Source organism: Carcharhinus amblyrhynchos, chromosome 9 (genome assembly GCF_965287045.1).
Source record: "Carcharhinus amblyrhynchos chromosome 9, sCarAmb.v2.hapA, whole genome shotgun sequence".
Lineage (NCBI taxonomy): Eukaryota > Metazoa > Chordata > Chondrichthyes > Carcharhiniformes > Carcharhinidae > Carcharhinus > Carcharhinus amblyrhynchos.
This window is the reverse complement of record NC_137332.1, coordinates 19338821-19365537: the sequence shown is the minus strand read 5'-3', so window position 1 is coordinate 19365537 and position 26717 is coordinate 19338821. Positions and strand designations below refer to the sequence as shown.

At 41.2% G+C, this 26717-nt stretch overlaps 1 protein-coding gene across 6 annotated transcripts in view; it reads right to left on the bottom strand.

Annotated features, from left to right (window-relative positions):
- Positions 1-845: 845 nt before the first annotated feature.
- The window catches only part of LOC145347631 (polypyrimidine tract-binding protein 2), a 63855-nt gene continuing 37983 nt past the window's right edge, over positions 846-26717 (bottom strand). For 2 of the 6 annotated variants that reach the window (XM_080195273.1, XM_080195277.1), the window contains 8 exons: positions 22375-22570; positions 12601-12681; positions 11309-11448; positions 5200-5233; positions 4696-4788; positions 4371-4587; positions 4179-4256; positions 849-2309 (listed from right to left, as the gene is read on the bottom strand). In XM_080195273.1, the coding sequence (XP_080051399.1) occupies positions 2177-2309; positions 4179-4256; positions 4371-4587; positions 4696-4788; positions 5200-5233; positions 11309-11448; positions 12601-12681; positions 22375-22570 (972 nt within the window). In that variant the 3' untranslated portion in view covers positions 849-2176. Of the gene's footprint in view, positions 2310-4178; positions 4257-4370; positions 4588-4695; positions 4789-5199; positions 5234-11308; positions 11449-12600; positions 12682-22374; positions 22571-26717 lie in introns of all 6 variants that reach the window. The other 4 variants (XM_080195278.1, XM_080195274.1, XM_080195275.1 and 1 more) reach the window with 4 other exon arrangements.

Here is a 26717-nt window from a genome sequence, read left to right as displayed (position 1 = left end):
GTCACCGGATTTCTTTCTGTCCATCATAGATTTTCTGCATTAACAAACTTGCACTAAATTACTGCAATGATTGTTTGAATATACTTCCAAAGTCCAAAGGGCTCCTTGAAATGTTAACTTTGTATAAAGAAATGCTGCTTTTTGCTAATTGCTAAAATGTGCAATTTAAGACGACCACTTAAAAAACTACTCACCTGCAAAAACTTTTTATTTTTTGCCATCTTCGAAAACAATAGAATTTGTCATGGAATTCAGAACATTTCCCAATTCATTCTCAATGTCACTAATCTGGATTTAAATTTTTCAGACTGTAAACGAATGCATGTTTTAAAATGTTCAAAAGGTTCTTAAAAATAGACTCCAGAATAGTTGCATTACATTCAAGCTCCAACTCTCAAGTCTTTCAAGTTGCAGCTTGATGCCATTAAAAATACTAATATTAACTTGATTTTTACGTGCATACAACCAGTCTGCTTTTGCACTATCACAGATGCTTTTTTGCCTAATTTTGAAAAATTAATATAGAAATTGGTAATGCAGCATAAATCTATCAAACTGTTTTTAAAACTACTTTTAAGATACATGAGGTACTGGCAATTACTAAAATGGACTAGTGTGATTGAGATGAACCAGAAGTTATTTAAACCAAGTTTTTTTCCAAAGAAACTTCAAAAATAGATCTGTTTCAGATAAAATTTATGTTTTTGCAAAAGATTATAGTAAGTACTCAATTACAAGGTTAATTATCAATACTGCATTACTCCAAGTTTTAAATGTGTGCGTGCAAAGTGGAAGTAAGGTAAAGAAACTTAGAGTACTTGCACCCCAACTGCATAATGGTCAAGTTACAGCAAGAAGGATGTAAATAATTTTCCCAGCCTAAAGAGTATTAACCATGAAGTCAGAAGCTTAATGAGGTGAAGACAAACAAGGGAAGTGAGGAAAAGCAGTACAGAAAGACAGAAGAGGTGGATAGAGCTACAGAAGTATTTATTAGGCATGCTACAGCAAGCAAACAGAGTACACAGGAAAAAAAATCAAAGTCAACACAACCATCAAACATCCCAATTTTGTTAGAAAATTAACTTTAATTGTGCCTTTTTCAAACTATACTGAGATTTACATTGCTAGAGATCAAGATGTAAAAACGTAACTAATATAGAAAATATATATGACCTTTTTTGCTACATAGTCCAGAGATTCTATGTATATGATTTATGCTAATACATAGATCTGAAAAGTTCCTGGCCATTAAACTAGTTAAATTTGACAACACTTGTAATCGTTGGACTTTCTTCAAGTGATGAACTCTACTCAAACAATTCCTCTTATTTGAAGATACAGGACTGTTATATTAAAGTCTGTTTCTGTTCAAATACAAAATATCTTGAAGAGGTTTATTAAAACTGAATATTACAATGCAAGGTAAATTAAGACTAAAGGCACATAAACTTTGGTCCCACCTGGTTGTCCATTCTAGAAAACTGCCACAGAACTATTCCTTTTGCTCCTTATTTTGAAGCATTTTTCTTTTGCCTTTCTATGACACATGCACCAATTTCATTAACTAACTAGACTTGACTGCACATGCTCAAAAATCCACAGCCATTTCAGTCCTTAATTACAAACTAAAGATGGTAATAGAAATGCACATAAGCAATTTGCAATGTCAACTCCAAACATCTACAAAATGTATATTCAGCAACAAGCAAGACTGTAACTTAGTGCTAACATTTACACAATACTTCCAACTATTACTTAAATTCTCCAACCATGTGCCCAAAAGAAGGCCCCAGCTTCGCGTTCATAGTATATTCACTTGTATTAATATAAGTTTTTCAACTTTTAAGGCACATTGCTCTTCAGATTTTTCTACTAAATAAAAAGACTCAGAGATTATTCAAATCCCCCAAAACTAAAACTGAATGAATTCTCTGGAAAAAAACTTCAACGTAAGAATGTTCCGAACTTTCACCCCAATCAGCAGCTGAATAACTTTCTTCTGCCCCCTTCTAGTGATTGCTCATCCTCCAAATTTTAGTATCACAAATGTATATATGAAGGAATGACAATAGCTGGAATTGCTAAACTCTGGTCCCACCTTCCTGAAACAAGTCTACAAATAACCACAAAATCAAAATCAAATAATTAAACTGTAAGCTCTCTCTGGGCATTTTCAGATAGTTGATTTGGAGAAGGAGACTCTCAGATGATGGTTTTCTCCAAGATCATAGTTGTGAAGATCGATCAGTGCCTGGATAGCTTCCTCCACAGAACACATTTGCAGCAGCGCCATTTTGTGATCTCTTCTGGAACAAAAGTATGGAATTAGGCAGCGCACTAAAATGGGAAAAATTACAGCTACATTTGCTTGTTTGAGTAATACCACTTTATTCAGTGCATTACAAATCATGATCTTAAACTCTCACAGGAATAGTTTATTTGAATCTCATACATATATGGCACAGCTAAATATGTAAAATATTTTGAAGTCTGACTGTTCCACTTAATTTTAAGGTGGATTCTAAATCGTGTGCTAACTTTAAAATGGATAGTCTTTTACCTAAAAAATAAAGCTTTTCATGTTTTAACCATACAAAACATTCCATTCTCCTACATTGCTCCATGCAAAAAGATTTCTCTCAAGCTCCTTGCTGAGGATTTTATGACCACCTTGTAATTGGTCCCTGAGCTAGAGGAAATTGTTTCACCCCTATTCTCTACCTAAACCTTTCAGAAATGCAAATTCCTGTAAAATTTCTTACTTGTCTCTGCCAAGTGGAAACATCCCCAGCATTGATATCGTTGAAAATGTACTCAGCGCTCAGGAAGGAAGCTCCACGTTTAACCCAGGAACATTGAAAGAAGAGCAATGGCATGTGACTTGGAGGGGAACTTGCAAGTGTCTCCAAATATATGCTGCCCTTATCCTTCTAGATGGTAATGGTCGCGGTTTGGAAGCTGCTGCTTGGCAATTTGATGAGTGCACCTTATAAATGATATACATTACTATCACTGTGCATCGGTGGTGGAGGAACAGCATGGTGGTTGTGATGCTGATCAAGGTTGCTGCTTTGTCTTGAATGGTGTTGTGCTTCTTGAGTGTTGTTAGAGCTGCACTCATCCAGATGAAGAATTAAAATGACAGGCCATCAAAAGCCCAGGGTCACATCTGTGGACCAAATGGAGGGGCCTGGACGGTCTAGCAGTCACCCAATCTGCATTCAGTTGCTCCAAAGCAGGGAAGAATGTATTGTGTGCACCAAAGTACAGGCAAATTGCTGCTTCACTTGGAAGGACTGTTTTGGGACTTGGACAATAAAAATGTGCTTGCACAAAAAGCTACCATAGGAAAGGGATGGGATGTTAGGGATGATTGTGGAATGGACCAAGGTATTATAGGGAACAGTCCCTTCAGATTGCTGAAAGGGAAAGGGAGGGAAAGATGTGTTTGATGGTACTATCATGCTGGAGGTGGTGGAAATAGCAGAAAAAGATCTGTTGAATATGGAGGCTATTGGATTGTAAGGAGAGGAAGAAGAACCCGTTCATGGAGGGAGGGCAATGGACAACAGCAGAAAAGGTGGCACACATGGTCAAGGACTATCTCAACCACAGTTGGGGATCTCCTCAGTTCTAGAAAGAACAGACACTGGTGTGGAAGGTTATATCATCGGAACAGATGTGATGAGGACAGAGGAACAGGGAGGATAGACTGGAGTCCTTACTCCATAAATGGGAAGAGGTGTATCCAAGGTAGCTGCAAAAACCAGTGGGCTTATAATGCATATCAGTTGATAGCCTATTGTTGTAAATGGACAAAGTCAACGAAGGGAAGGGTCAAAGGATGAACAAGTAAAACTGACAGCAGGATGGAAATTAGAAGCAAAGGTGGGTGAATTTTTCTATCAAGGATCAGAGCAGGCGACGCCACTGAGTAGGACTGGAATAAGAAATGTTCTACAATATCCCGTTAAAAAGTCCAGACACTGCTACGACCCATGTATCTACCCATAACATCGCCTTTTATTTGGAGGATGTCCATGGTGAACAGAGACAGTTAGTTGCTCAGCACAGAATGGCAACTGTTTATGGTGGAAGAAATGTCAATATTAATCAGAAAAAGTACTGCTGAAGAAGTACAAACGTACCAATTACATTCACAGAAAAATACTTACTGGAAAAACTTAAAACCTTTCACTTTGCCACCAGTATTTGTAAAAAGTATCTTTAGATTTTCTTCTGTCGTCAAAGGTCTGTGAAAACATATTAATTAGGAGATTATTAAAATGTTTCCATCACAAAAACCAGCTTAAGTTAATTTATTGATAAAACAGACCTCATGCATTACCCTTGAATGGGTTACTTACGGAATATTTGAAAGATGAAGAGTAGCAGAGGGAGGAAATATATTCTGGAAATTCTTTGATCCAGGTTTTTTGAAACGATGGAGTGGAGAATTGGTGAAGTCTTTTGTCAATCCCTGGTCATCTAGGCCCTCTCGAGGTAGCTGTACTGTCTGGTGTTTGGACAGTGTGACACGGATAATCTTTCCATACATTTTCTGCCCATTCAAGTGGCTCATGGCTAACAAATAAAGGCTCAACTTTAAGAAGTTTTTTTTTTAAAAAGGACAATGCATTTTCTAAGGACAAAAACTTAGAAGACTGTGGACAAATGCATATAGAATCTTACCAAGTTGTGCCTGGTTGACGTCAGTCATTTGCACAAGAGCACTGTCTTTTTTATTGTACAAAATCTTCACACGCTGCACATCACCATAAACACCTTTTGCAGAGTGGAATAGTGAAGAAAAGTAGAAGTTATGCATGTAGTAAATTTGACAAACTAACAAAATTACTGACAGATCAATGAAACATTCAGATCAGACATCAATGTGAACAAAGTTTTGACATCCAAAATGAGCACAAATCAAGATTTAGCATAGTGATTATCTGAAGAGAAAAATCCTGGTAAAATCCCTCAAAGCTAATGTGAAGTGATACTAAAGAACATGCAAAATAATTTTTAGCATGCATTACTATAAATAAAATAGCATCTATGGAGAGAATTACAGCAAAAGAAAAAGTAGCAGAAGATTATCTACTTATCTATAAGCCGAATTGCTAGCTACAAATAAGAATTCAGGTGAAAACTTTTAAATCAATAATAAAAAGTATAGTGCTAACGATAACATACCGAAGAGGGTAAACAGACTTTGGGGCGTAACCATCTTTAGAAGGAGAGAAGAGCAAGCAGCGTAAGACAGGAAGAGAGAAGAATCGAGGAAGAGCGGAGATGAACAGATCATCCATAACGAAGGGTGGTTCCCGTAGAATGGTGAAGTGGTCATGGATCATGGTTCAAGGCAGTTAATTGGGGCAAGTTGGTCCGAGGAACATTTGTTCAAGCACAAAAGCATGAACACAGGAAAGAGGTAGGGAATGGGACAGAAAGAGGATTGGTATTGGGGAGGGTTGGGAGATGTGAAATAAACACACAGGGTAAGAAAGAGGGATGGGATGGGTAGGGGTGGAGCAATGCAGAAGAAAACAAGGAGAGGGAAACAAAACAAAAATAAATATATAGGTCAGTACACAGGAAATGCAGGAATTTGGTCAGAAAATGGCTGGTTCATGTACTTTACAAGAAAATAGTGTTGAATGTTGTCACCCAAGACAAAAAAAAACATGGGCAAAATACATTTATATCAAAGAATTACAATACTTCATATTAAATGAGAAAGTAAAAAACACAAATCATGCACAAATAAACCTTGAACTTGGAAGTTAACTGCATAGTCATGGTGAGGTATGAAATGTAGGCAAATAAATGTCAGAGAGGCACACTATTTTAAAAATTACATTTAACAGCATGCAGATGCACAGCATGAAGAAAATTATCAAATGTTACCAAATGGCTTTCCAAGATTGAAATCTATACAGAAGTTAAATTGAATTTTATAAATGAAAACAGAACCATGGGCAACTTCTCCTGTGAAGTGCTCAAATACAAGCCACATTTCATACCAGCTTTTGCTGAAGCCAAAATGAAAATAGAATATAAGTAGATCATTTGAGGACAAAGCTCAAGAACCAGCGTTTTATATAATACAAAGATTTGCACAGTACAAGAAAATGTATGTTTAGCTATAACATAACCAAGGTTTGCAAGGGGAAAAAATATTACGAAGAATAGGTAAAGTTTTGCTTTGGAGAGGACCTTTAAGGGAAAGGCATCAAAGCAAAGTTTACATGAAGCAAAATTTCATGGTAAACGTAACATATGCAAGCACGATTGCTAAGCAGTAAGATTACACAGAATTGCATAGAATTTTACAGCAAAGAAACAGCTTATTGTTATCTGATCTACATCAGCGTTGGCATCCTCTCAAATTTTCATTTCATCCATCAACATATCCTTCTATTCAATTGTACATCATGTACCTTGATGCATACAAGTGGAAGCAATATATGGCAAACACCTCAACTACTCCATATGACAAGGATTCCACAGTCTCTCTCAGGAAAGAGCCCCAGATTGTTCAGTCCTGTTAACTGTACCTCTCAGTTCTAGTATAATCCTTGCAATTGTTCTCGTGCTCTCTCAATTGCCTCTGCAACCTTTTTGTAACATGGAGAGAAGAACTATATTTCAAGTATGGTACTCCAGGCAGAGTCTAACATCAATACTCCTCTGGAAATCAACTGCACTTCTTATGGATTTGTGGAAATGTACCCCTAGAAGCCTTTAAATCAGAATTGTTATGGTGTAGAAGGCAACCTTTCGGTCCACTGTCCCAAAATGAGCACTATTTATGACGCAAGTGCCACTCTTTTGCCTTTTCCCTATAACCGTGCACATTGTCTCTATTAAAATGATCATCTAATGCCACCTTCGCCTCAGTTCCTTCCACCACATTTCCAACCAGTGCACTCCAGATCTGAATCACTTGCTCTGTGAAAAGGCTTTTTCTCACACATTTGCTTCTTTTGCAAATCACTTTAATTCTGTGCTCTCTCTTCTCAATCATTTTACATGCAGAAATACTTCCTCCCTACTGTCCAGCTCTCTAATAATTTTGAACACCCTATCAAACCTTCTCAGCCGCCTTCTTTCAAAGAGAACAGTTCTAACCTCTCTAATCTTCATAGCTGAAATTTCTCATCCCTGTTGCCATTCTTGTGAACTTCTTGTGCACTCTCTCCAATGTGTTCTGATCTTTTCAATAGTATGGCACCCAAAACTGTACATAATACTCCTGCTGAGGGCCAACTAGAAGCTTTAAAGAGTCAAACGAGATCTTTACTCCACAGACCTGAGTTTATTCAGCATTTCTTGTTTCTTTCTGAGGTCCAACTAGTGCCTTACCTCCTTGCTCTTGTACTCTATGCCCCTATACGTAAAGCCCAGGATACTGTATGTTTTATTAACTGCTCTTCACCTGTCCAGCTATCTTTTATGATCAATGCACAAATACACTCGGATCCTTCTGCTCCTGCACCCCCTATTTTACATTGTTTTTCTATGTTCTTCCTATCAAAATGCAGCACCTTACACTTCCCACACTGAACTTCATCTGTCACCTATTTGTTCATTCTACCAAATTGTCTGTATCCTGCTGAAATTCACCAGTCTTCCTCACAGTTTACAATTTTGTGACATCTACAAACTTTGAAATTGTCCCCTGCACACCATTTAGATCTTCAGTTTACCGAATACAGACAGACTCCTTATTCCAGTTATCAAAATACACCACCTCATTACATAAGAAAGTAACTACAAGCAGCAGCAGACAGCCCCTTGTGCCTGTTTTGCCATTCAATATGATCATGGCTGATATCACCAATATTTAAAAGAATTTGCCATTTCCATGCCCTTTTTATTTGCTCTTGGGTTGTGCTCATTGCTGACTGGACCAGCATTTATTGCCAATCCCTAACTGGTCTCAAGGTAATGATGAATCGTCGTCTTCAATCACTACAGTCCATCTGGTGTAGAGATACCCCCAGTGCTGTCAGAAGTTCCAGGATATTGACCCAGTGACAATGAAGCCGCAGTAATATAATTTTGAGTCAGGATAATGCGCGGCTTGGGATGAAACCTGCAGATGGCAGTGCTCCCATGTGTCTGCTACCCATGATTGAGGTGATGGGGATTGCACGTTTGGAATCATAGAACCCCTACAGTGCAGAAAGAGGCCATTCAACCCACCAAGTCTGCACTGACCACAATCCCACCCAGCCCTATTCCTGTATCCCCACACATTTACCCTGCTAATCCCCTAACACTAGGGTCAATTTAGCATGGCCAATCAACCTAACCTGCACATCTTTGGACTATGGTAGGAATCTGGATGCCCGGAGGAAACCCATGCAGACACATGGAGAATGTGCAAACTCCCCACAATAACCCGAGGCCGGAACTGAACCCAGGTCCCTGACGCTGCGAGGCAGCAGTGCTAACCACTGTGCTGTCAAAGGAGGGTTGAAGACTTCCTACAGTGCATCTTGTAAATGCTACGTTGCTGTCACTGTGTGCCGGTGGTGGTGAGGGGGGAGTGAAGGTCTAAGGCTATGGATGAGGTGCAAAACAAGCAGTCTGTTTTATCATGTGTCAAGTTTTTTCAGTGCTGTTGAGCTGCACTCAACAAGCGGAGTGTATTCCATTACACTGCTGACTTGTGCCTGGTTGATGGTGGACAGGCTTTGGGAAATCGAATTTCCAGCCTCTGACCCGCTCTTGCAGCCCACAATAACAATGGCTGGTTCAGTCAGGTTTCCTATCAACAGCAACTTAGTGGTAATACCACTGAAATGCTAATGGTTACGTTTATTCTTGTTACAAGTTAATCACTGCCTGGCATTTGTGTGGCAAATTCCAGTTAAACTTGAATGTCGTATAGATCTTGATTCATGCAGGCACAGTACTTTTCAGTATGAGGGGCCAGTGATAATGAACAGTGCAACCATCAGCAAACATTTCTACTTCCGACATTATATTACAGGGAAGCTCACAGCTGAAGCAGGTGAAGATGATGGTAGGTCTTTAGCATACTATCCTGGAGTTCCTGCAGCAATATCTTTGTACTAAGATGATTGGCCTCCATCAACCATAATCATTTTCCTTTGTGCTAGGCTTATACTCGTGTGGACAGGAGATGGCTAGGCATTTTTCCACACTGTTGGGTAGATGCCGGTGTTGCAGCTGTATAGTACATCTGGAATATTTTCAGGTCCCACGGCCTTTAGCCATTTCTTGATATCACCATGTAATTAATCAAATTAGTTGAAAACTGGCATGTGACAATGGGGTCCTCAGGAAACCAGATGGATCATTCACTCAGCAATTCTGGTTGATGATGGTTGCAAGTGTGTCTGTCTTCTGAACTGACAGTTTTGCAATCACTGAGGAACTTTCTCATTCCATTAGCTGTTTAATTGCTCACCACCATTCATGACTGAATGTAAAAGGACTGCAAAGTTTTCTTTTGATCCATTGGCTATGGAATCATTTATCTCTTTCAAGACCACGCTATTTCTGCTACTCACTCCTGACTGTAGTACTTCTGCATAATGTCCACATGGTCCTATGTTATACATCACAACTTCATTTTAACGATGCATGGTACTGTTCCTGGCATGCTCATCTATATTCATTGAATCAGCGTTGGTCCACTGGCTTGATGGTAATGGTAGTGAGGGATATGTGAGGATATGTACGCCTAAGTTTGAGCTGCTGGATCTATTGAGACTCTTTTATTTTACACAATGGTAACATCACACAACACAATGGAGGGTGTCAATTTAAAAATGCACTTTCATTTCCATTTTTGCCCCTACTAATACTGTCATGGACAGATGTATTGGTTACAGGTAAATTGTTAAAGATTGGTTCTCTCACCATCTTATGCCCAATCTGACAGAAATAATTTTCAAGGCTTGGTCAGCAGTCGCACTACTGAGCCCCTCTAGAGGGTTGGGGATTTTAGTGTCCATCAGAATACATTTGTGCCTTTGTTACCCTTGGTGCTTTTTCCAAATGATGTTTAACTTGAAAGTGTACGGATTCATCAGGTGAGGATGGGCAGTAAGTGGCAATCAGCAGAATATTTTCTTGCCTGTGTTTGACCCAATGTCATGAGACATCATTAGATGTGGTGTCAACCTTAGGACTCCCTTTATTACTATATCAATGTTTTGCCACTGCTCTAGCAGCAAGTACGAATGGTGATCTATGGTCTGGGACATTAGCTAAGAAGTCTGATTTAGTGAATATAACTGTACCAGTGGACTGTGGGACAGCGCTCCCAATTTTAAGCACACACCCTCAGATGTTAATGCAAGAGCAAGTGGGTAGGGTGTGTCTTCTACAGAGTGAGATGATCATAATGAACTTCCACTTCCATGCAGCACCGTCATTTCTGATGCTGAGAGTTGAAGCTGAGTACTCAGTCTGATTTTCTCATTCTATTTTTCAGTTGTTTGACACAATTGCGTGGTCTACTAGGCCATTTCAGACGGCAATTCAGAGTCAATCATATTCTGGTGGATCTAGTCATAATGCAGGCCAAAATGGGCAGGAGGACAGATTCCCTCCCAGAAGAGTGTTAATGAATTAGATGGGATTCTACAACAATTTGTAGTTTCATGATTATTAATGAGTCTGGTAAGTTTGCTCAATTCTCTTGTGAAAAAGACAATGAACAACAGATACACTCAACCCAGACCTTAGAACGTATGACTAACTCATTAACTTTAGAATGACCAATTATCTATACAGCACAAGGTAGACTGGAGGCACTCTGAATTCCCCAATATTTGTTTAAAAGGACATGGGTGAGGCACTCCTTCCATATTTGCTAAGATTAATTCCCAAAACTGTATCCTGTACTGGGTTTTCCTAGGCACAGTGGCTTGCCTTCATCCATTAGCTGAATTTTCCGGTCCTGCTGAAGTTGTTGATGATTTACATTCCCCACCCATGCTGCCATTACAGAACTCGTGGTGGGGGTCGACTTCAGAGAGACAAAAGCTCCCACTGGCAGGAAGTACTTTAAAATCCCGTCCATTATCTTTAACGTGCATTTTTGCTATTGTTAATAAGTTCTGTGAACATCATGCATTCACTTAATCATACAAATTTTGTTCATAAACTTACAGGAAATTTAGTCAGTGGACCATGATGTACAGCAGTGAATACAGAAAACAACAAGACAATGGATGAGGAAGACAAACAAATGTTAGAACAATGAATGAAACCAACTTGCTCTGCAAATAGAAGTTTTATTAAAAAAACAAACAATTACCTCATCATTTAGATTGCTAACCAAAAGAACACTGTGGTTGGCAGAAGCAACTCCAGACATTGCCACGCGTCCTGCAGCTGCTGCAGCTGCTGCAGCAGCAGCGCCGGGCATAGCCAATGGGCTCAAGGATCCTGGAACAGCTGTAACAGAAGATCAAATATTTTATAATAAACTAATACTAATTCCACTTGAAAGAAAACACTCCACATAACAAAGGCAAAAGCAAATTATTGTGGATGCTGGAATCTGAAACAAAAACAGAAAATGCTGGAAAATCTTAGCAGGTCTGACAGCATCTGTGGGGAGAGAATAGAGCCAGATGAAGGGTCATCTAGACCCGAAACACAGGCTCTATTCTCTCCCCACAGGCGCTGTCAGACCAGCTGAGATTTTCCACCATATAACAAAGGAACTGTTATAACTGTTTCGATCAGAGGTTTGGAGCAAGTTTATTCACCTAACAATAAAATTCCACTTTTTGATCTCCAAATGTACCGATTGAAGCAACGACTGAGATGCTACAGTTGGTCTCAGTGACCTCAAGAAAGGTGATAGAAAATTGGCAGGAACTGTTACTGAACATGGTTTATGTATGTTGGGTGCAAACTGGTTTGGTTTGTCCCTAAAGCTCCAATGGATAGACTGCTATTATTTGCTACTGAAGCTCATGCATGAGTAAGGCCACTCGGATGAGATAGGTGATACCTGTGAAACTTCAGCTCATGAATGAGTTCCTGTTCCAGTCGTGTGGGATAAGTAAAACCAATGGCAAGAAGATACATCAGAGTGGATATTTATCAAAATTCAATTGATTGGTGACAGTGGGACTGCACATAAATTGCCTTAATAACACTCCAAGTTCTTTACTGGTAAAGACAGTATGGTCGACATTAACAAGAGCAGCTAGAAGTAGAATCAGGTGAGAAAGAAAAAAACCAACTGAAAAAGAGGCCCAATTTATTACAAACAAGATGGCTATTATTGCTATCAGCAGTCCCCCTACTGCTCAACATCTAGATTCAAGATACTGTTGCTCCTAACAATGAAGATGCTAGACACGTAGCGTATTGCAATTTCTTTAGATAAGTGACCTGTATTAACAGCTGAAGTTAAAAACAATGCTCAACCACATGCAGAATTTTACCAATACTACATTATGAAAGTTTACCAAGCTAACTGTCCTTTTCGTTTATCTAATCAATATGTCAGCCTTACCAACAAGACTATGTTGCAGCAAAAAAACCCCTAAATTTTAAATGCAGGTTTATTAATGTTACTATTGCAACTCTAACCTGCAGTCTGTGCAAAGCTTAATGAACTTGGAAACCCAGATCCTCCACTGTATGGGCCAGACATCATTCCTCCAGGAGTACCTAACAAATAGAAGGCAACCAAAAATTAACTCCATGTGTTTGTGCACTCTACATAATAGTATACAATACCGCAAGCATGCTATTATAAATTAACATGGCCCCTGTTATTTTAAAAAAACTAAGTCCTTATAAATATATGATACAGAACGATAGATTTCACATTGAAGTGAAACTTCTCAACGAGGCCAACTTGACCCCATAAGGGCATACCGTAAACATACATTCCACCATAAACCTTTGATCTCTTTAGCCTCAAGAGCTATATCCAACTCCTTCATGAAAAGAGTGTTTGGCCTCAACTGCTTTCTGTGGTAGAACATTCTGTAGGCTTACTACTCTGGGTGAAGAAATTTCTCATCTCAGTCCTAAATGGTTTACCCCGCACCCTCAGACTGTGACCCCTGGTTCTAGACTCACCTGCCACTGGGAACATCCTTCCTGCATCTACCCTGTCCAGTCTTGTTAGAATTTTATAGGTTTCTATGAGATCCTCCCTCATTTTTCTAAATACCAGCCAATATATCCCAAATGACTCCATCTCTCCTCATACACCAGTCCTACCATCCCAAGAATCAGTCTGGTAAACCTTTGCTGCACTTCCTCCCACAGGAAGAACATCTTTCCTCGTACAAGGAGACCAAAATTGCACCCAGTTTTCCAAGAGCGGACTCACCAAGGCCCTCTATAACAGCAAGTCATTCCTATTCCTGTACTCAAATCCTCTCACTACGAAGGCAAAAATACCATTTGCCTTCTTCACTGCCTGCTGCACCCACATGCTTACTTTCACCAACTGATGTACAAGGACATCCAGGTCTTGTTGTAAATTTCCCCCTCTCAATCTATAGCATTTATCCACATCAGTTCTTTCATGCATTTGCCCACCCACTCAGAATGTCACAATCACACCGAAGCTTCTTTGCATCCTTCCTCCTCACAGTTCACCTGCCCACCCAGCTTTGTCTCATCTGCAAATTTGGAGATATTACATTTCAGTTACCTCATCTAAATCATTAAAATACATTCCAAATAGCTGGGATTCTAGCACTGATCCTTGTGGTATGCACTAGTCACTGCCTGCCACAAAAACCTGTTTACTCCTACTCCGTTTCCCCACCACTTTTCATTCCATCTCCATAAACCAGCCCCAATCCCATGCGCTTTAATTTTACATGCGAATTGCTATGTGGGACCTTGTTGAAAGCCTTGTGAAAGTCTTGTGAAAGTCCAAATAAACTACATCCACTGGCTCCACCTCATCAACTCTACTAGTTACATCTTCAAAAAATTCCAATAGCAATGTCAAGCACGATTTTCCTTTCTGACTCTGTCCGATCCCACCAATGTTTTCCAAATGATGTGGTTTAAAAACTTTAAGATAATGGACTCTAGAATTTTTCCCATTACCGGCATCAGGCTTACTGGTCTACAACTGCCTGTTTTCTCTCTACCTCCCTTTTTAAAGTAGCGGAGTTGCATTAACTATCCTCAAATACCACTTCCTTTACTTCGCCAGCCTGAATACGATTGATCTTTTAACCCAAAACGCTTTTTTTTTGGCCAGCTTGCTATCTATTCTTACTTGTCCTTAACAAATATGATCTGACCTGAGTTAACTTCCCTTCTAAGTTACTAAAAAATGTGCTTCTAGAAGGGCTGCACCTAAGGTAATTTATAAAGAATCAGACCAACATTGCACCCTTTAGATTTTTTTTACTCCATTCTTAAAGTTACAAAGCCAATGCTCAGACTGAGCTGGGCAGACATGAATCCATCCGTTGCTTGCTCCAAAACTCAAATTCAAATTCCAATCGAATCCAATTTAAGATCGCCACAAGAAAGAGAAACAAGATCTAAGCTGACAAGGTGCGGCACTGCACCCTATTTTCAGCTTGATCTGACAATCATGGCCAAAAAGATTTCTGCAAGCTGGCTTTAATTATTTTTACCTAAATAGTGAATTCTGAGGAAAACATATGCTGAATAAAGAGCTCCAAACAATGGAGATCTGTAATGATAAACTAATCTATTAGTCATAAAACCTGCAAAGATACAGTATCAACACCCATATATCATCAATGTATACTAGTCAACATGCTTTGATTCACTGTAAATCTTCTTTTAAAAATTAGTCAAGAATGTAATAGAACTCAAGAACTTTAACAATTCTGATTCATATCTTTGGGCATGTTTTATACCCTTCAAATGGAGTGCAAAAAATACTTGCTCATTATCTTTTCTAGTCATACATTTCCTCAAATGATTTCCAAAAATGTATTCACAAAATCAAATAAATAAAAAGGTGAGCTAGACATGGCAGTACCAACACTGTGCTCCAACTGCAGCAGGTGAGCGTTTGGGGACAGAACTGCAATCCCAGACAAGATTTGTGGAGGAACATTGACTCAAAAGGCTTGTTTAACTGGAGTCCAGGCTTCAGACACTGGAAAGCCATTAGGCCCTTATGGGCAGAGGCAGGAGGGTATGATTGAAAGCCAAGCAAATATTGAGATCTAGGGTGTACTGATATAGGAGCCCAAGTCCTGACTTTGACCAACTGAAAAAGATCACTTCTATCTGTATGGATCTGATAAAAGGTCTCTGACCTGAAATGTTATTTTTTTGTTATATGGAAGGTGCAGGAGAGCCAGCATATGTGTAATGGGCTGAATCGTTTTCTTTTATGCAGCGGATGGTTGGGTAAACTCATCATAGCACCATGTTATAGAGGCCATTCAAATGAGTGGAACGAGAAGGAATGTGATAGTGAAAAGGAACAGTATAGTCAGGGGAAGAGATACTGTTCTCTGCAGCCACAACCAAGAGTTCCACAGATTGTTTTTCTTGCCCAGTGCCAGGGTTAAAGGTATCCTGTCATGGCCAGAGAACCTGAAGCTGACAGGGAACAAAACTAACGGTCGCAGTACTTCACTGACTTTGAGTGCTTTGAAATATATAAAGACTGTCAAAAAAAGTGCTATAGAAATACAAATATTTTGTTTTCAAAAGGATAGGCTAGCATATGCATACGCAGGAAAGATACCCCCGATGCAGGCATCATAGGTATCTACATCTCATGTATACAAACGGTTACGTTTTATCATTTGTTTTGATTAAATAAAATGTGAAGCAAACATCCCTTGTTTATCCACTCTGTGAATTTGTACAAGCAGTAGAGAACGTATGACAATATCCTATAGAAGCCTAATATCCCAAAAAGAAATGCTACATTGAATGCAGTTTTGGTCACCACACTACCAGAAGAATGTGGAAGCTTTGGACAGCATGCAAAGGAGGTGCACCAGGGTACTGACTGACCTTGAGGGTGTTTACTTTGTGGAAAGGTTGAATAAAATAGGATTGTTTTCACTGAAAAGACAGAGGCTGAAGGTAGACCTGATAGAAGTCTACAAAATTATGACAGGCATACACAGAGTGGATAGTCAGAGGCTTTTTCCCAGGATGGAAGCGTCAATTACAAGGGGGCACAGGTTCTTCTTTGAGAGTTGTGCAGGGGAGGTTTTTCACAAAGAGTGGTGGGTACCTGCAAAACGCTGCCAGAGATGATGGTGGAAGCAGGCACATTAGCAACATTTAAGCAGCATCTGGCTGGGTACATAAATAAGGAAAAAATACAGGGATTCGGACCAAGTAAAGGCAGAAAGTTTATTTTTAGGTTAGTTAGGGCATTATGATCGGCACAGGCTTGGAGGGCCGAAGGGCCTGTTTCTATGTCGTACTTTGCTCTTTAACAAATTTACAAATTTGTCTGACAAATTTACTGGAGTTCTATGAGGATGTGTCTAGGGCAGTGGATAGAGGAGAGCCGGTGGATGTGGTCTTTCTGGATTTTCAGAAGGCGTTTGACAAGGTACCTCACAAGAGGTTATTGCAGAAGGTCAGGGGACATGGAGTTGGGGGTAGGGTGTTAGCGTGGATAGACGATTGGTTGTCAAATAGGAGGCAGAGAGTGGGGGTCAATGGGTGCTATTCGGATTGGCAGTTGGTGACTAGTGGGGTGCCCCAGGGGTCGGTGCTGGGGCCTCAGCTATTTACCATTTATGTAGATGATCTGGAGGAGGGAACCGAGTGCAGGGTGTTGAAATTTGCTGATGACACCAAGATTGGGGGAAAGGCAAATTGTGTGGAGGGTGTGGAGAGTCTGCAGAAGGATCTAGATAGGCTGGGCGAATGGGCCAGGAGCTGGCAAATGGAATTTAATGTTGGCAAGTGTGAGGTGGTCCACTTTGGTAGGAAGAATGGTAGGAAGGACTATTACTTACGTGGCGAAAAACTGCAGCAGGCGACGGTGCAGAGGGACCTCGGGGTCCTTGTGCATGAGTCGCAAAAACCCAGCTTGCAGGTGCAGCAGGTGGTCAGGAAGGCGAATGAGATGCTGGCCTTCATAGCGAGGGGGATTGAATATAAAAGTAGGGAGGTCTTGCTGCAGCTGTATAGGGCATTGGTGAGGCCGCAGCTGGAGTACTGTGTGCAGTTTTGGGCGCCGCATCTGCGCAAGGATATTTTGGCCCTGGAGGGAGTGCAGAGGAGGTTTACTAGGCTGATACTGGAGTTGAGGGGATTGAGCTATGAGGAGAGGCTGAATAAACTAGGCTTGTACTCGTTAGAGTTTAGAAGAATGAGGGGAGATCTCATTGAGACATATAAGATGATGAATGGGATGGATAGGATAGAGGTGGAGAGACTCTTCCCGCTCAAAAAAGACAGTAGGACTAGGGGGCACAGCCTCAAGATAAAGGGGAGGCGGTTTAGAACGGAGTTGAGGAGGAACTTCTTCACTCAAAGGGTGGTGAATCTCTGGAATTCTCTGCCCGTTGAAGTGGTGGAGGCTGCCTCGCTAAATATTTTTAAGAAGCGGGTTGATGGGTTCTTGATAAGAGAGGGGATTAAGGGTTATGGGGAGAGGGCGGGAAAGTGGAACTGAGCCACGACAGATCAGCCATGATCTTACTGAATGGCGGGGCAGGCTCGAAGGGCTAGATGGCCTACTCCTGCTCCTATTTCTTATGTTCTTATGTTAACATCAATTTAATGAAGTCATCCACAAGCTAGCCGATTCCAGTCCTAGTACGTGCGCAACTTTTTGGATATTTGCTGCCAATAGAAGTTATCACCTTGGACAAATAATTAGTTAATACTAATATTCATGATGGTGAAGCGGAGACTAATTTGGAAAAAAGGTAAGGAGTTAAATTACAGAAATGTAGGTCTAAAAAGTAGTCAAAAGTTTTTTGTCAAAGACACACTGTCATTATTACTGGCTTCCCAGGTCTTGTTTTTTTGGCGGCGGGGGGGGGGGGGAGAGAAGAATGGTGTTACCCTAACGATGCGCTTGGGAATCTCTTTCGGATGCTCCTAGGAAAGGGTCTACCCAGCCAGAAGCACAACTTCCCCTGGACGATTACACTACATTGGGAACCATCCAACAAAGCAACTTAACTCACGAAATTTCGATGGTTCTGCCAGTGATACACTAATAGTTACTCTGAAAGAGTTGGAAGACAAAAACACTTGCGGTCAGGTGACCAATGACTTCCAGGATTGTTGCAGAAATAGATACTTTTCATGAGCATACATAAAAACTTGAAACGTGGAAGCCAAATTTAACTAAGAACATAAGAAATAGGAGCAGGAGTAGGCCACCTAGCCCTTCGAGCCTGCCCCAAGATCATGGTTGATCGGAAGTGGAACAGTTCCACTTTCCCGCTTTCTCCCCATAACCCTTAATTCCCTTGTCTATCAAAAACCTATCTACCCGTGATTTAAATATATTCAGTGAGGTAGCCTCCACCACTTCAATGGGCAGAGAATTCCAGAAACTCACCACCCTTTCAGTGAAGAAGTTCCTCCTCAACTCTGATCTCAACTGCACCCCCCCCTCTTATTTTGAGGCTGTGCCCTCTAGTTCTGCTATTCTTTCTAAGCGGGAAGAATCTCTCTACCCCTACCCTATCTACCCCCTTCATTATCTTATATGTCTCTAAGATGCCCCCTCAGCCTTCTAAACTCTAACGAGTACAGGCCCAGTCTATTCAATCTTTCTTCATAGGCTAACCCCCTCATCTCTGCTATCAGCCTAGTGAACCTTCTCTGCACTCCCTCCAAGGCCAATGCATCCTTTCGCAAATGCGGCGACCAAAACTGCACACAGTACTCCAGTTGCGGCCTCACCAGTACCCTGTACAGTTGCAGCAAGACCTCCCTGCTTTTATATTCTATCCCCTTCGCTATAAAGGCCAACATTCCATTCACAAATCTAGCTGGGCTCTGTAATTTTCAAACTTCAGAGCTAGAACAGACAGTATTCATGCAGCCAAGCCTTGGACAATCAACTTCTCATCGAAACCAGACAGGCCTGGAAGTGCTGGCCAGGTACTAATCAGAATCCCAATAGTACAGGAGGCAGTCATTCAGCCCACTGAGACTATACCGATCACAATCGCACTCAGGTCCTATCCCCTGTAACCCCGATAGTTACACTACTAACTCCCATCGCACTAAGGGGCAATTTAGCATGGCCGACCCACCTAACCTGCACATCTTTGGAGTGTGGGGGGAAATCGGAACATCCGGAGGAAACCCACACGGACACAGAGAAAATGCGCAAACTCCACAGCAACCCAAGCCAGGAATTGAACCTGGGTCCATGGTGCTGTGAGACAGCAGTGCTAACCACTGTGCCACCATGCTGCCCTGCGCACGGTAATGGCCACATTCTTCTAACACTGGAGAGTAAACAATTTTAGACAGATTTGGTGCCACCCAGTTCAGCCGGAGGCCAGAGGCATAGCATGACAAGAACAGTTTGATAGTTGAAGGTTTAAAACCATATTCTGTGACCTCCAAATATGGAAAATAGTCACCTCATGGGATCTTCAAACTTCTGCCCAATGCTAGTATTGGACACAGGCACAAATCTTCAGAGGATGCAAACAGGGGAATAAAAGAGTTAGAAGTCCAACTCTCTGCTTCTGCAACTTCTTCAACGCTATTTCCAGAGAGCATCTTCAACTGGCAGCTGAGCAGCACAGAATCTCCAGCTCCTTGTATCACATGGCAAGCATCATCAGTAGCCAGACTCAGAAGACCACCCCAGGGAGGTGACCCAAAGACCAGAACTAGCTTTGGACTAGAGGTGGAGCCTAAATTTACAACAACAGATCCTGAAACATCAGCTAACCCTCAAAGACTGAGGAACAACCTGCCCAGCCTTAGTGCCTGAAAAGATTGGTAATATCCATTCTAAGAGTTCAAATACAGTGACAGGGACCTGTGGATAGGGTGTAGCAAATCGGAAGCATGTCAGAAGTAGATTGCTAATGTAAATTTGAAACTGTTTACTTAGAGATTTAAGACTGTTTACTGAAGAATCCTGTGAAGAGATTGAAAGGGCTTAATTAAAGTACAACAGTAAAGTCTGATATTGCTTTTCCTTGATAATGTTCAATAATATTGGACCTTCACCTGATTCTTCTCACCTTTGTCTATCTCAGTGTAACATACCTGAGTTACTGCAAACTGGTTAGTCAGATTGACATTGCCTGAATGACATTATTGTTATTGTTACTAGAGAAGCGGTGCTCGACAGACTGGAGGGACTGATTGTGGACAAGTCCCCAGGACCGGATAGAATGCATCCAAGGGTTCTAAAGGAAATGGCGGAGGTGATAGTGGATGCCTTGGTGATTATTTTCCAAACGTCGCTGGATTTCGGGGAAGTGCCAGAGATTGGAAAACGGATAATGGGGTGGCAGGCAAAAGGCGGGGAATTATAGGCCGGTTTGTTTAACGTCTGTTGTAGGAAAAATGTTAGAATCCGTGATCAAGGAGAAAATAGTGAGGCATCTTGAGGAGAATTGTTTGGTACAGCAGACACAGCACGGTTTCGTTAAGGGGGAGTCGTGTCTGACAAATTTATTGGAGTTCTATGAGGATGTGTCTAGGGCGGTGGATAGAGGAGAGCCGGTGGATGTGGTCTTTCTTGATTTTCAGAAGGCGATTGACAAGGTGCCTCACAAGAGGTTATTACAGAAGGTCGGGGGCATGGAGTTGGGGGGTAGGGTGTTAGCGTGGATAGAGGATTGGCTGTCAGATAGGAGGCAGAGAGTGGGGGTCAATGGGTGCTATTCGGATTGGAGGTTGGTGACTAGTGGAGTGCCCCAGGGGTCGGTGCTGGGGCCTCAGCTATTCACCATTTATATAGATGATCTGGAGGAGGGAACCGAGTGTATGGTGTCGAAATTTGCTGATGACACCAAGATTGGTGGAACGGCAAATTGTGCGGAGGGTGTGGAGAGTCTGCAGAAGGATCTAGATAGGCTGGGCGAATGGGCCAGGAGCTGGCAAATGGAATTTAATGTTGGCAAATGTGAGGTTGTCCACTTTGGTAGGAATAATGGTAGGAAGGATTATTACTTACATGGCGAAAAACTGCATCATGCGACAGTACAGAGGGACCTCAGGGTCCTTGTGCATGAGTCGCAAAAACCCAGCCTGCAGGTGCAGCAGGTGGTCAGGAAGGCGAATGAGATGCTGGCCTTCATAGCGAAGGGGATTGAATATAAAAGTAGGGAGGTCTTGCTGCAGCTGCATAGGGCGCTGGTGAGGCCGCAGCTGGAGTACTGTGTGCAGTTTTGGTCGCCGCACTTACGCAAGGATATTTTGGCCTTGGAGGGAGTGCAGAGGAGGTTTACTAGGCTGATTCCGGAGTTGAGGGGGTTGAGCTATGAGGAGAGGCTGAATAAACTAGGCTTGTACTCGTTAGAGTTTAGAAGAATGAGGGGAGGTCTCATTGAGACGTATAAGATGTTGAATGGGATGGTTAGGATAGAGGTGGAGAGGCTCTTCCTGCTCAGAAAGGACAGTAGGACTAGAGGGCACAGCCTCAAGATAAAGGGGGGGCGGTTTAGAATGGAGTTGAGGAGGAGCTTCTTCACTCAAAGGGTGGTGAATCTCTGGAATTCTCTGCCCACTGAAGTGGTGGAGGCTGCCTTGCTCAATATTTTTAAGACGCGGGTTGATAGGTTTTTGATAGGCAAGGGGATTAAGGGTTATGGGAAGAGGGCGGGAATGTGGAACTGAGCCATAACAGATCAGCCATGATCTTATTGAATGGCGGGGCAGGCTCGAGGGGCTAGATGGCCTACTCCTGCTCCTATTTCTTATGTTATGTTATTTATATTTATCCATCTTTCACCTGACAACACACTTTTATTTTGAAGACTTGGACCGAATTCTACACAGGGCACCCCCAACCATCTGTGGGACACCCCTGCTCAACCCCCCAATGTGCAATTCTCCCCAACCACTCCCCTGGCAAAACTCTCCCATGAACCCATGTCCTCCCAAATTCCATTCACTTACCTGAGACACTTCCCTGTTACCCGGCCTGTTATTTTTAACAGGATGTTTAAAATCACCTGCTTTGCCGTAAAAAGGAGATGTACCTTATTTGCTGCATACTTTTTGTTTTTGGTGCTGGAATCTGGGACCTGCTGCACTGCTTGAATATCACTTGGCCTGAGTCCGGACTTAAGAATTTTAGCATAATTAAGTCGTGGCAATCCGCTGCCGAATGCCACTCTGAGGAAATTACAGCTCATAAGTACAACTCAGTTTGTGAAAAATATCTGAAAAACGACAGTTAAATTATTCAACTAATTTTTTTCCTACCAAGAAGGGAGCTTTCCTTAGCAAATGCTGCAGCAATGGCAGGATCCATAGATGATTGTCCATCTCCTGACGGAAGATCTGGACGAGTATAGTCACGGCTTTTATCATTATTGTATTTCACATTTAAATTCACCAATTTCGAAAAATCAATCCGAAGGGTACAGCAAGCATTATAAATGTTCTGACCATCCAGGGCCTGTAAAAATTAATTAAAATAGCTAATCAGTAGATGAAGAATCAGAAGTGTACAAGTCATTTGACAGAGGGACACAATAATCTATCATATCTTTAACAATTCTTTTGTAGCCTTCAATACAACTATAAAAAACAAGACGTCTTTTTAAAAAACTGGTCATGTGTTCCATTTTGACAGTTAAATTTGGGGAAAAATTAGAATGAATTACTCCTATTGAAATAATATGTTCTGACATGTTAATGCTCCTCCATTAATTTTTTTTTACAGTAGAATGATATTATACAAGCAAATGATTAGAAATGGGCAAGAAAATGGTGCTTTGCTAAAGATGCTATCACGGGTCATTTTCCATCAGTTTTGTTACATTGTGATCAATATATTGATCAGGGAGGCCAGATCATTCATTTCCAAATAAATATCTCATGAAAATTTATGTTTCTATTCCAAAATGTTTTCCCCTCCCTCTCAGTTCCATGTTATGAATTCCCAACCCTCACTCACCTTCCACCCACTAATCTCAACATTCAATAGATCATCGTTTACCATTTCCTGTCTCCAGTGTGGTGTCACCACCAAACACATCTACTGCACCTGTTACAACATTTGTGAAGGGCCATTACCTCCTCATCATCCTGCTTTAAGCCTGGTTCAAGCCTTAATCATTCCAAGCATGGTGTAGATCAATGCAAGTAGAAGAGATGCAACATCTTTACCTCCTCGCTGCTCACTATCCATGGTTCCAAACACTCCTTCTGGTGAAAACATTTATGCGTAGTTCTTTCAATTTAGTATACTGTATTCACTGTTCACAATGCAATCTGCTCTACACTGCAGAGATCAATCACAAATTGGATGGTCACTTTGTGGAACACGCTTGACTCTGGGCTCTAGATCGCCAATCTTTCGAATTCTCCACCATGCTCTCAAGGTGACCAACTCAGTCCTTGGCTTACTCAAGTGTTTCAATGAAGTACCTCATTTTCCATTTGGACACTTTACAGCCTTCTGGACTCAAAAACACTTGAGTTCAATAATTTCAGATTGTAACCTCTGTCTCCATTTTGCTTCATTTCTCTTTGCATTCTTCGGTCTTGCTTTTGCAAGGCAACTATTTATCATGGCCATCCACATCTTTTGTTTATTAATCCGATTACAACACCTGTTTACTACTTGTCTGTCCTCTGTCAGTCATTTAATCTGTCTTCCCACCTTCCCTTGTTTCTTTTCTATCCTCCTCCATTTCATTTCCTTAAGCCCTATTACATTTCTAATTCTAAAGTTAGTCGGCATCAAAACAAATAGCAATATCTGGCTGCTTGAGGCTGCTCCACTATTCAGTGAGCTGATCTGATTGTGGCCTTAACTCCACTTTCTTGCCTGCACCTCATCCTCTCGCCTCCCCTAAAACCCCGATCCTCCTTTTGATCAAATGCCTGTCTAACTGAGCCTCCAATATATTGAGCAATCCAGCTTCCAGTGCTCACTGGGGAAAAGAATTCTAAAAACTAACATCCTTATGATAAAAATTCCTCATCTCAAGTCTTAAATAGGAGGCCTCTGGTCTTGAAACTATGCCCCCTAATTCTAGATTCCCCATGAGGGGAAATACCTTTAATTAGCTACTCTGTCAGGCACCACCAGATTCCTATATATTTCCATTAGATCACCTCTCATTCTATAAATTCCAACAAGCACAGTCACAACATACTCCACCTATCTTCATGACAATCCTTCATCTCAGGAACCAGCCTATTAACCTCAGAACTCTTTCCAAAGGAAGTATACCCCTCCTGAAGTAACCAAACTTACACAGCATTCTAGATGCTATCTTGCCAATGTCCTGTATAGTTGTACAAAACTTTCCTACTTTGAAACTCAATCCCCTTGCAATGAAGGCCAAAATCCTATTTGACTAATTGCTTGGGTGACACGGTGGCAAAGTGGCTAGCACTGCTGCCTCACAGTGCCAGGGTCCCAGGATCAATTCTGGCCTTGGGTCACTGTCTGTGTGGAGTTTGCACGTTCTCCCCATGTCTGCGTGGGTTTCCTCCAAGTGCTCCGGTTTCCTCCCACAGTCCAAAAATGTATGGGTCACGTGGATTGGCCATGCTAAATTGACTCTAGTGTCATGGGGATTAGCAGGGCAAATGTGTGGGCCTACAAGAACAGACCTGGGTGGGATTGTGGTCGGTACAGACTCGATGGCTGAATGGCCTCCTTCTGTACTGTAGGAATTCTATAATTCTAAGTTTTTGCGATTCATACAAAAGCACACCCAAATCCCTCTTGACCTGCAGCATTCTGCAGCCTCTGTCCATTTAAATAATTTTCTGCTTTTCTATTTTTCCTGCCACAGTAGACAACACATCATTTTCCCCTTTTTATACCCAATGCACCAAATCTTTGTCCACTCACTTAACTTGTTTGCATCCCTTTGCAGACTCTTGGTATCAGTGGTGCAGTGGTTAGCACTGCTGCCTCACAGCACCAGGGACTAGTGCTCAATTCCTGGCTTAGGTTACTGTCTGTGCGGAGTCTGCATGTTCTGTCTGTGTCAATGTGGCTTTCCTCCAGGTGATCTGGTTTTCTCCCATAATACAAAGACAAGCTGGTTAAGTACACTGAGGGAGAGTTTAGCATGGCCAATGTATCCAAATAGGTGCCAGAGGGGATTTTCACAGTAACATCATTGCAGTCTTAATGTAAGCTTTCTTGTGACACTAATAAATAAACTTAAAACTTATCCTTCTAACTAGCTCTCCTACCCATTTTTGTATCATTTTCCATTTCCTAAAAACATCAACTTGGGCCTCTCGATTATTCGGCCAATGACATTAGCACTATGCCACAATTTCGTCCCATATCGACGGCCCAGCCTCCAATGCTCTCTTGGGAAGAGCAATCCAAAGAATTTTGTGTCACCTTATTCTGTGTCTTCTGACAATCCAAATAGACCACACCTAACAGCTCCAAACAGGTGCCGGAATGTGGCGACTAGGAGAGTTTTCACAGTAACTTCATTGCAATGTGAATGTAAGCCTACTTGTGACTAATAAATAAAACTTTGCCCTTTATCACCCTCCTTTTGGTATTCTCTAAGAACTCTAACAAATTTGTCAAATATTTTTCTTTCACGAAACCATGCTGTCGCTGCCTGACACATTATGATTTTTCTGCTACTACTTACTGAATTACGGATTCTAGCATTTTTCCAATGACTGATATTAGAGAAACTGGCCTTCAGTTTCCTGTTACTTCCAACTCTCCTTTCCTGAGTAGAGTGATTACATTTGTGGTTTCCCAATCCAGAATCTAGGAGATTTTGTAGATTACAACATTGCATTGACCATCTTTGCTCATCTGAAGACCCCAGAATGCAAGACATCAGATCCAGGAGACTCGGTAGCCTTCAATTCCAATAGTTTTTCTAGTACTTGCTCGCTAGAGATTTTGATTGTTTTAAATGCCCCTCTCCCTTTTGCTTCTTTCTGCTATTCTTGGGATGATGTATGCACCTTCTCTAGAAACAGATATAAAACACTTGCTCAAGTAAATATCTGTTCAAGTTCTATTACTTTCTTGTTGTTCATTAATTCCAGTCTCATCCTTAGGGGCCAATGCTTATTTTACCTGTTTCTTTTTAAATGCTTTAAAAGCTTTTACTGTATGTTTGATATTTCTTGTTCTCGTTTTTTGTCTTCCCTCAAACTCCCTCATTTTCTCACTTGGTGCTGGTTTCTAAAATGTTCCCAATCTTCCGACTTACTACTAATCTTTCATAACATTGTGAACCTTTTCCTTCAATCTGATACCGTCCTTAACTTCCTTAGTTAGCCCAAGCTGGTACATCCATCTCAATCTTTCTTTGGATTTATGAAATGCACCTTAAATCTCTGCAACCATTTTTCTACCATCTTACGTTTTAACCTATTTTCCCTGTCCATTTTAGCCAATTCTGTCTTCATGTCTCTGCAATTGCCTTCGAGACACTAATTTTGGACCTATATTTCTCAGACTGAATGCTGAATTCTACCACATTCTTTACAACATTTAAATACAGCAAGTTCTTATCATAAACATTTTAACAAAGTAGTTTGTATACTAAATCAGTGGCTTTATTTTTCATATTTCACTGTTAGACATATAT